Genomic DNA, 10,573 nt, shown 5'->3' with positions numbered 1-10,573 from the left:
CAACTCTGAGGTTTGCAAGCTTTGTTTTGTGTGGTGTATGATATCATAAACATCCTGAATATAATTACAACTGCAATTTTGTGGGCTATATTTTCCCTCTTGGTAGCCCAAAGCCAATGTTTATAAAAACTTTTCAGCACGCTTATTTGATTTGAACTTTTTATTATTATTACAAATGTATATTATTTTATTAAAAAAATTCACACTGAAGCAAAGTCAATTCCATTTCATTACAACCAAGAATATAAAATAAATGCAATGAACTCATAGTTTAGTTTTAACAGTCATTTCAAGAGTGACATCAGGACAACTTAAAAGCAGTAAACTCTCAACTCTAGAATGAGAAACAAGTATTTTGCTTTGTGGTTTTGCTGGCCCATTGGCACGGGCAGTGCCGAATGTGGCCACCACAGATCCAGAGTGGCAGAGTTTTGTGGCAGCATGAGGCGCAGACACAGTAATTTCTAATGAAAACTACAAAAATGAAAAGATGCGTGCATGAAATTATTAGAAAAAATAATAACTGAATAGAGACAGGCACACTTCCACAAATAGTAAACATGGGAAAATACAACTAGAACAATTTGAAAACTTACTACCTTACATATATAAAAAGTTCTTTAAATTGCTGTTAAAAAGGACACGTTCTGTCCAGATTTTGTGTAATACTTTTTAGTGTCTACACAAGACAAATTTTTAAAAAAATTAAATAGTATTAATTTACTACTAAATATTTAGGAGATAACAGTGCATTAAGGACTTTTTTTTCATATAGTAATAGACATCGCTCCTGTCTGGCGACATTTTTAGAAGATTACGTATGGCCTTATGTACAATACATTTATTTAATCCTAAAACAATTCTTTGCTTAATGGTGTTAAAGTACCATTCCTGAAGATTATGAAGGGGAACTAAGCTTATTATGTTTATATAAAATATTATACATATTTGAACACTTCTAGCTTCCTGCCACCCCTCCCGCTACGAATGCTCTTCCCTCCCCAGATACAGTGTCACAGATACAGTGCAGGACTTGCAGCTTTCCCTATATTTTTCCTTCATTGTGCAGTTTGTGCTACATCAACTTCACCAACGTGGACCAGGCTGCTCATCCCATTCATTCCCCACGTGTTTGTTTCCTCTGAGCCACGATGGGAAAAGCTGTACTCAGTGACCTGCTCTCCCACCAGGCGTCCAGGATGGAGAAGACAGCTCTGCTGGTGTCACCTGCCTCTCGATACCAGTGTGAAACACTTTGGTGAGGGTGTAGTTATGGGCAGAGACAGAGCTATGAGTACTACTGAATCTGCACAGGCAAAAAAACAACACAAAAATGACATGGTCCTGGCTTCCCATGACACACTGCACGATTCACGTCTGAAAGCAGAGCATTTTTACCTGACGGGATGACCCCTGGAAAGCAAGGCTTCTTCCACTATGTCACCCACCCTAGCAACACACATCGAGCTCCCAAAAAAGGACGAATTATTTCACCACCAGGAAGGAAGTAGAAGACTGCGCAAAGCCTACATTTTGCAGCAAACGTGCTTGCTTTGACTCACTCTCCTCCTGGTTGTGAGTTAGAAGGCAGTGGAGGAAGTCAACCTGGCTTCACGTGTGCACACAAAAGCTAGAGAGGAGCAGCATGTGGCCATCTATCAGACCTAACCAAGGCAGAAAGGACAGTTCAGCTTAGAGAGAGGTCGTGGCAGTCACCCTAGAAGCTGGAAGCTCACTCAATTAAAGCACCTTACATTGCTGTGAAGTTTCACACTCTACATACAGATTAATCTACACCAAGATTTTGCCTATTGGCACAAGAGCCCACCTTACTTAACCGTACAGTAACACGTCTCCTCGTCACCTCCTAACATTATAGGAATTCTGATGATAAGCTGCAGGTCACAGTAGGGAGAAGAAATGTTAGATAAACAAACTATAATGGAAGAGACCAAAGGATTTTGAGAGAACACAAGGATGAAAAGGAGGGGACAAAAATTATTCTGCCAAAGGTTAATTTCCAGAAATGTGACATTCAAGTCACAAAAATATAAAATAAATGTTAGTTTATGGCATTGGCCAAATAGCCACCAGTTCAAAGGTACCTCATCCTAACATCAGTAAGAGGTGAGACATTCCAGTTATGGAAAGAATGTAAACCCAGACTCTTTGCAATAAAATAAATGAACATTTGAAATCTGTTCTTTCACGCAGGCTACTAGGGTACGTATAACATGTAGCATTTCAAGGAGTATCCATTGGGAGATTATTTTTCCCCAGAAATAATTTTTTCCTTGTAATTGCTTCATTTAATTTTCACCACCTTCTTACCCATTTGATGACAAAAGTAAATTTTAGTTGCTTTTCCAGAGAAGCTGGGCGTTGTCAAAACCACACGATGGTAGATATAGCCAAAGCAAGCCAGCTGTCCACAAAAAGGTATGAAAACAACATGTGTTTGAGGAGAAAGGGGGCACTAAAGATGACTGGGAGATCAAATCCAGTAGAAACACGCATGTGTCTAGCTGTGATGAAAAGTGTTCTCCTCAGAGCAAACAGATTTACTCCTCTTGCCAGGTGTGATCACAACTTCAGTGTGAATATGTACTGATATATACCATTTTTGTGTATCGACAGAGGACAGAAGAGAAGACACTGCAGTACAGAAGGCTGCAACATTAACTGTTTACATATGAACTCTTCTCATTTCACTTCTTCTCTGGACACCAGTTGTAGAAGTTTGCTGCTGCGACATTGCTAGTAGCTTTCTAAATGCATTTTCCAGTTTTCTGCAACAAGACACAGCCTTATTTCTGAAGGATGAAGGAAAAACCAAACTGTCCCAAATTACATGTTGTGCCTCTCTGAATAACTGTGGTTGCAGAAGTTGTACAATGATCCTCTGATTATGCCTCTGAACTCTCACTTATTTACTGGGGATTTTCTGCCAGCTACCCATCCACTTACAGTCCTTAGGCACAATCAAAACATGTTTGCTCTAGGGAAAAAGAAACATTTCAGTGCAATCAAGCGCATCTGGTGTAACTAATCTGGGTTAATCACAGCAATGTGAGGGGCGCAGAATATGCATTATAAACATGAAAAAGGAACAATTTTCAACATGCTTTTCAAACTGCACAATAATTTCTCTTAGTTATTAATTCTAAGATAAAAATGATTAAATGCATTTTTTCTCGCAAGTTCTTAGTATTTCTGTCACCTTAATGTTTAGAAAACTGACTCAGGAATGTGAAAGAAAGCTAAATTTATAAAACTCGCACATACATTAATCAGCTGCTCAACAGAAAAACAAGCCCGTCATCCACATTCCTACTGAGACTTGAGGGCAGTAAATACATTTTCCTGACTATTTTGGTGTCCAGCCTGGGAAGACATTCCATTCTTCTGTTCCAACAGATCCTGAAAGCATCTCCTTTTTATGTGACTGTCCTGGTCATTTCATTTCATCATCATTTCATTTCATCATTTCATTTAAAATAACGCTTAATTTAAAACTAGTCAGAGCATGATCACTGTGATTTCAAGAATTCAATGTGAATGAGTTAAGAAACATCAGCAATCTTCTGTTTGGCGTTCAGTCCAGTAGCATGAAGTATATTTGTCGCTGCAGAGACTTGGGTGGGTTTTTTTCTTTTTTCCTTTTCCTTTTTTTTTTTAATTCTATTTTATTTTTAATTTTTTTTTATTTTTAAGACCTCGCCTGAAAACTAGACTAATAAAAACAGAATAGTAAAATACTCTGGAACAGTAAAATTTTGCTGTTCTTGACATCCATGAGCAAAACAGTAATATCCTGTGAAAATAACATAGTGCTTTAAAAAGGTGCAATATACCTGTATAGCTAAACTGGTTTGCCTAGTATAAAACTAACTATATACAAGCTTGAAAGCCTGGGAGTTCAAGATTTTAAAACTTTAAAATCCCATCAAAGAGATTGAAAAGACAGATTTATGGCAATCACTACAGCATAAGGAAGGTGCACCAGGAATCCTTCAAAATTCCAAAGGTTAAAGAAGTTAAGTGCTGGGTTCAGATCAGAAGGGTTCATTAGAGTAACCACAATGGAGCACATGCAAGGGCAGGGAGGAAGGAAAACTTCACGAGAATCTCCTTTATGGCAATAAAGGGACGGGGGGTTTTGGGGAAGGAAAGTCTTCAGTGAGTGAAGTTTTCCTTTTGTCATGGTGAATTTTAATTCTGCATCATAGTTTGTATTTTTGGTTCTTCTCATCGTTATGAACTTCATATTGCTGGAGTCTTCTGGCTTTTAGTCCATTCCTTTCTGAGTGCAGTCTGTCAGCCCTCTCAGTACCTGTGAGACTGATGAGACTGGTGATACTGGGAGCTCTGCTGAGACGACGTGGAATAGCCCATTGTACTCTGGGACTGAGAAGATCCCTGAATGTTGCTTTGGTAACTCAGGCGCGAGCTGGAGTGCTGCAGGGAAAGAGAGTGGCATCAGGGGAGCGAAAACCAGTCTGTTAGGACTATGCAGCTCAGGAAACTTTTAACTTCTCTGCAGCTCATTAAAAATGACTGTTGGAGAAGGTGACTAAACAGTGTAACTGTTTAAGGGCCCATAAAACAAGTAATCAATCCGATCTGCTGTCATCCTTAACACAGCACACAAAATGCACAAGGTCACTGGCAGACACCTAGAATTACAGCACGTATACACCCATTTTTTGAAGGAAAAATACACAAGACACAAGAGAGAGCAGACGTCATTTCAAAGTTCAGCTTTTTCTTAAACTTATGTCTCTCATTATTGTAAGTGCTATTAATGCAAAAACAAACCGCTAAGCCATGAGCACTCTTTGAGAAAGGTAACACCAAATGTTACAGAGAAATTATTTACTCTGTTCCTGAGAAAAAGACAGCCATGGCCTAAGAGTTACTCAATTTACCTAAATGAAAACGTCCAATATGATAAAGTAATATAGTTTTAGGTGAGTCTTTCAACCTGCTGTCTTATCTACTGGAAGCAAAGACAATTGCTTAAAGACATGCAATAACCTAACGTTCATTTTCCCAAATGTTTGGGTTTTTTTTTTTTCCCCTCCACTGTTTGGGATGTTACTTCAGTCAACCCCAATCTCAGCAAGCCAATTTCATGGATTTGCTGAATTTTCCCTGTTATTACCATATCCATTGCCTGTCCAGAATTAATAGTGAGCTGCAAACGCATGCAAGCTGCAAAATCTGTAGCATGAAAAGTATTGCTCAATAAATAGGAGACTCTCTAGCAAGATAAAACCCACCCCACCCCACAAGACAGGAGTGTCTACAAAAAATCCCCAGACTATTTGCAGTCAGCAAACAGTTTGTTTCCAGCCAATTTAAGTTCAGGGTCAGTCAACCTTTCAATAGAGTTCTGGTCACTGTCTAGTGGATGGTTCTACCTGACTACGTGCAAGGGTCATCAAAAAGACTGTGGTCAACAGCAATCATATAGGAAAAGCATTAAGAACCCACATTCTGATTAAATATCAGGATTATGAGTTACAGAAAGCCTCCGCAGAAGTTTGAATTCCGAATGGAAATCCCACAGAGACAGTGGGTCTGTAAGAACACAACATCCTCCACAACCCAAGCGTCTGTTCAGTGAGCAATACCCGGATCAGTGCTCTCATCTAACATTCAGATCCCAACCAGGAGAGCTTCCTGACAACTTCTCAGATGGATTATGAACAGCAGGAACCTACAGTTCAGGCACTGTAAAACATTTCTCCCCTTTGTTCCTGTACATAGCTATATACAAAGCTTTATTTTTACATAAATTGTAAAAAATACTAAACCCTAAAAATATCACATTGTTTTTTCTGTGTTACATCTAACGTAGGAATATGAAAGGTGCTTTCAAGGCGAAGCACTGTGAGTGTTGAGATAACAGTCCAATCTTGCAGACCTCTGCGTCGCAATATAATATCAATATAACTAATAGTTGTACGGAGTAACTTCACTTGTTTGTAAAGGTCAGTTTGGGAGATAACAGCACATTGGCTTTGGAAGAGATGTCTCCCAGCACAACATATGCCATTAATAACCCGGGGATTCTTGGTCTGCATGGTTAGACTGTTAACAGGGTGTCTGAAATCTGGAATTTGTCACAAAATTCTGAACGTTTTTGCAACTTCTAACAGAAAAGAAAAAGAATTGTGATAATTGCTATGACTTTATAGGAACTCGCTCTGGATGAAAAGCATCAGTTTACCGTGCCAAGCAAAAAACTCAGAGTCACATAAGGAATGCTCAATAAAATTCAACAAGGAATTTGCACTGTCATTTGTGGAAGCAATATGTATTGGCGTTAGTGAACTACAAAAAAAAATTCAACACAGATGTTAGATCCCATGCAAAATGAAAGTCAAAGCAAAGGGAATCATCTTCCTACTTCTAAATAAGATATAATGGGGTAAAATTAATGCCATAAGACTACAAGAATGCATTAACTTGCCCATGCTTATTTTTGTTCCACAGAATAGAATTTGTTTTTAACGAAGTCAGACTTGGACAAATTGCAGACATTCCTTTCTGGAACAGAAGACAGTCAGCTAGAATTTAAGGGCAGATAGCCAAACATGAGTGTAAAAATGGATAATCAGACCATACAACTTAGCAAGTGACGTAAAGGAAACATACAGATCTTCATTCTGATGCCTGTGCTGTTAAAGTTTAGAAGGAAGGAGTCATACGGGAGTAAAAAAAAAATAAATCTATCTGAAAAAAATAAGATTTAGACTGCTAGCAACTTGTAAGGGGGAAGTTTGCCAACAATTCAGAGAGCTGTATAAGGATTCTATAATGGATATCATCGAATGCACAAAACCAGTCCTCAAACTACAGACCAAAACAGGCCAGCCATAAATACTGTGTAGTCAGACAGCTGTAGTGATTTGTCCAGACCTCAACCCTGTCTGGAACTTTTCAAAAAAGAAATCTCGTTGTCTTTACCCTTAAATTGCCCTCAATGCCTTCATGATCATTTCTAATTAAAAGAGTAAAACAGAAATGGGAGAAAAAATCTCTGGCACTGAGAAATCAATTGTCTGTGGAGAAGGTCTGGGGGGCTAAGACAAGGCAACTCCAGAGCTGGGTTTTTCAAAAGCTTCTTATTTTAAGTTTAAAGCAACTTGAAAGACCATTCTCCAAGGTGGGATCCTCTCGAAGCCTAGCAGCTGACAGAATTCCCAACATCTTTTAAAATCTACTTTTAATATCTACCTTTCTCTTGTTCTGCTTTCAACTCATTACTGTCCCAGCAAGTAAAAACTGACAAGTATTGAGATCCTGCTAAGTTCAATGCTTTCTATATTTAGTCTAAGTCACTTTTTCAGTAGAAAGCAAGCAAAGACCAAAATATCCAAAAATAATTCAGTGATACTGCTTTTCTTATGAATGTTACTGTACTAGAAAACGTGAAATCTATTCAACTTTGGTCACATTAGAAACAATGCGTGTCTGTGCCCTACTTCAGCATGAATCATACTGATGAACCAAAACATCATTCCTGTGCTAACATGCATTTTTTTTTCTTTAACATTATAAGCAGACTTAGCAAGATACTAGAATAAACTACAGAACCTCTCCATACACGTGATGATATGAGGTAGAACGAAGCAGGAATCAAATGAGAGCATCTAGTTCTCACTGTGCTACTCAGGATCTGCTTCTCACATGGGATTGAATATTGCCAAGAGCTGAATATCCTGAACTTGATCTAACACAGCATTTACGTGTATGAAATAGTTCCACTGGCTTCAGTAAGATTACTCTCAAACATAAAGTTAAGCAGATATTTAAGTGCTTTCCTGGAGTGGACTAGTCCTCAACACTTTACAGAGTGCAGCAGATACGACTCATACTGGTATTGTGTTGAAAATGACTAGCCACAGAATAAAACATTTTTACATTAAACTTTTAAACCCACATTTTTATCTAATGTATCAGAGCACGCCAGCTCAGGTTACATGAGAAATGCATTAAAACATGATTTGTTCTTGCAGTGGGGAAGGGGGAAGACGACATTTTGGCCCTACGGTATCCAAAGCAGCAAAAATTCAAGAGGTACCTGATAATCTGAAGGCATGACAGGCCCGCCTGAGTTAGCGCCTGAAGGCCCTATGCGTGGTTTCTTGTTGGGAGGCACCTGGTTGAGGCTGGAGTCCTGGCTGTGCTGGAGCCCTGCGCCCGCTCCCCCTCCTGCGGCGCCGGCGCCCCCGGCCGTCCCGTTGGTCTGGGTGCTGTTCTGCTGCTGCGCCTGTGGCTGCTGCGGCGCCGCCTGCGGCTGCTGCTGAGGTGCTGTTTGCTGCTGATGTTGGTTCTGCTGCTGCTGATTCTGGGGGAAGGAGCGACAACGACAATAATAACAACAACAGCGTGGTCATCGCTTGCCCCGAGCGGGTTTGTGAGCTCTACGGAATCTCCGACCCCGAGGAGGTGGGACCATCGGCCTGCTCCATGGGAAGACACAGCAAGGCTGTACATCCAGAGAAATGTGTCCTCCTCCTCTGTGCATCCAGAGAAATGTGTATCCCATTTGCAGTTCACTTCTTTTTATTTATATTTTATTTGCGGTGGTTTGTTTTTTTTAGCAAAGCAAGCTAGACTAAAACCGAACAGCCTAGTGACTCCCACAGCTAGCCAAGCGCTCCGAGAGGAGGATGGAAGGAACCATTTATAAACCAGTAATGGCCTAATGAACTGAATTCAAAACCCCCCGAAATTTCACTAGTGCTCAGTGGCAGATGTGAACCACACTAAATTATTCCAAGTGCTTCAACAGCCTCGTTCACTCAGAATCAAAACCACTTTTCAAACTCTCACAAGTGACATGTTACAATAACCCAAAGGAGGCTGGTGGTGTTACTGCCAGCAAGGTAAGCAAATGGGGACCAGAAAAAGGATCTAATTTCTTCTGTGGCAGAACCAAAAATGGGTTTCACTACCGTTTTGCTCTCCAATGCTTTTAAGTACCTCGTAAAGAGTGGAAGGCTGGGAATACATAGTGTGCTACATATAGGCTCAGAAAAATCTTACTGAAATAGCACAAAAGTGAAAATTGACCAGAGACAAACAGTTGAAGAGAAAAGAGGGGGAAACAACCAAGGGAAGGGAACCTGGCAAGGGAAAGAGAGGAATAGCAAAGGAAGAGAAGGCAAGCAATTAAGATGACAACAGGACCTGGCAGGAAAAGAGACAAAGATAAAGGAGCCAAAAAAGGGAGAAAAAAGGTAAGATGGGGAACTTGAGTGAAAAAGAGATTGTACTCTTCTGGCCTCAGAGGGCTACAGACTATAAAGAGTATAAGGAACTGGAGGGAAAGTTAGAAAACCAGCAGAGTACAACCTCTGTGGTTAGACAGTTCCAAGGAAAGACCAGTTGTCTGCTTTCAAGCACCAGGGATGTCTCCTCCATCAGAGCAATGAAGCACGCAAGAGAATTGCAAAGAAACGCAATTTCACTCCAAAATGGGAGATGTCACTTGTTCATCATGGAAAAATCCTACAATTGTCATGGCTTGAATTAAGAAGCTTTGCCACCTTCCCTCCAATATAATGTATGGGAGGTTTCAAAACAGTATTTTTTTCCTAGGATATCTGCTTCTGTAATTACCAAAGCTCTGGTTTGTCGGCCTTTTATAAAAAACTCGCATTATTAGTTTCTCAGAGATCATGACAACCAGTTGCCACTAGCAGAAAATTCTTGATGCCCCCTATCACCAAAAGGCATTTAGTCACCTCATTCTGACATAAAAATCTGTATCTATGCCATTCATCACAACAGTCTCCCCAGATACATTCAGATGAAATTTGCAGTGATATATTAATTTAAGATTACAAAGATGACTTGCGTCTTCAAGGACTTAAGAGGTGGATTGAATTTTCATTTCACATTTAGCAAAACCAATAATGTATCCTCCTGCTTGTAGTGCTCAAATCCCATTTCAGTCAGATTCGGTTTCCCAGGAGATTAAACTTTTATAATTTTAAAAGTTAACCAAGCTAGCATGTAAAAAAAACCCAACAAACCTGTTAAGAAGCAGTTTACCTTTTAATAATGGTTTGAGCTTCTCTTAAACAAACAAGTACCAATAACAAAGGCAGTATTTGTCCTAGTATTCTGAAATTTGTGTTTTCATAGGGGTGTTTGGATGCAAGTGAGGTGGTTGCTACTGTGAGAGCAAAAAAACTGCAATTTTGGTACATGTTAATAATTATAGCAGGGACTCTCACAGAAACAGTTTGTTGTAGGTCCCATGTTTCACGCTTTGGATAGCAGAACAAATTTTACCCGGCTAGTCTGTGCTCGCTCTCCTGTGCAGCTACTACTGCTACTGCCTGGGGAGAGACCGAGATCTCCTCTGTCAGACTCCGGCCAGGGTCTCGCTGCGCCCACCTTAGTGCACAAAAACAGCTTATGCCAGCAAAAACATCATCCTCGGGTCAGTCTACTTCATGGTGGTTCTGAAATGAATAAACTTATAAAAAGTCTGAAGCTGGCAACATATTACTATCTGTCACTTCTCAGGCACAAATTACAAAAATGAAAT

General features: G+C 39.9%; 1 protein-coding gene across 3 annotated transcripts in view; it reads right to left on the bottom strand.

Moving 5' to 3' along the window:
- Positions 1 to 3,684: 3,684 nt before the first annotated feature.
- CDK19 (cyclin-dependent kinase 19) overlaps positions 3,685 to 10,573 on the bottom strand; it is a 117,907-nt gene continuing 111,018 nt past the window's right edge. For all 3 annotated transcript variants that reach the window (XM_014964657.1, XM_014964656.1, XM_014964658.1), the window contains 2 exons: positions 8,093 to 8,359; positions 3,685 to 4,458 (listed from right to left, as the gene is read on the bottom strand). In XM_014964657.1, the coding sequence (XP_014820143.1) occupies positions 4,327 to 4,458; positions 8,093 to 8,359 (399 nt within the window). In that variant the 3' untranslated portion in view covers positions 3,685 to 4,326. The remainder of the gene's footprint in view (positions 4,459 to 8,092; positions 8,360 to 10,573) is intronic.

This window comes from Calidris pugnax, unplaced genomic scaffold, assembly GCF_001431845.1.
Source record: "Calidris pugnax isolate Ruff unplaced genomic scaffold, ASM143184v1 scaffold219, whole genome shotgun sequence".
NCBI classification, from domain to species: domain Eukaryota; kingdom Metazoa; phylum Chordata; class Aves; order Charadriiformes; family Scolopacidae; genus Calidris; species Calidris pugnax.
Note: the sequence above shows the minus strand (reverse complement) of the source record. Positions and strands in the feature narration are given on the sequence as shown.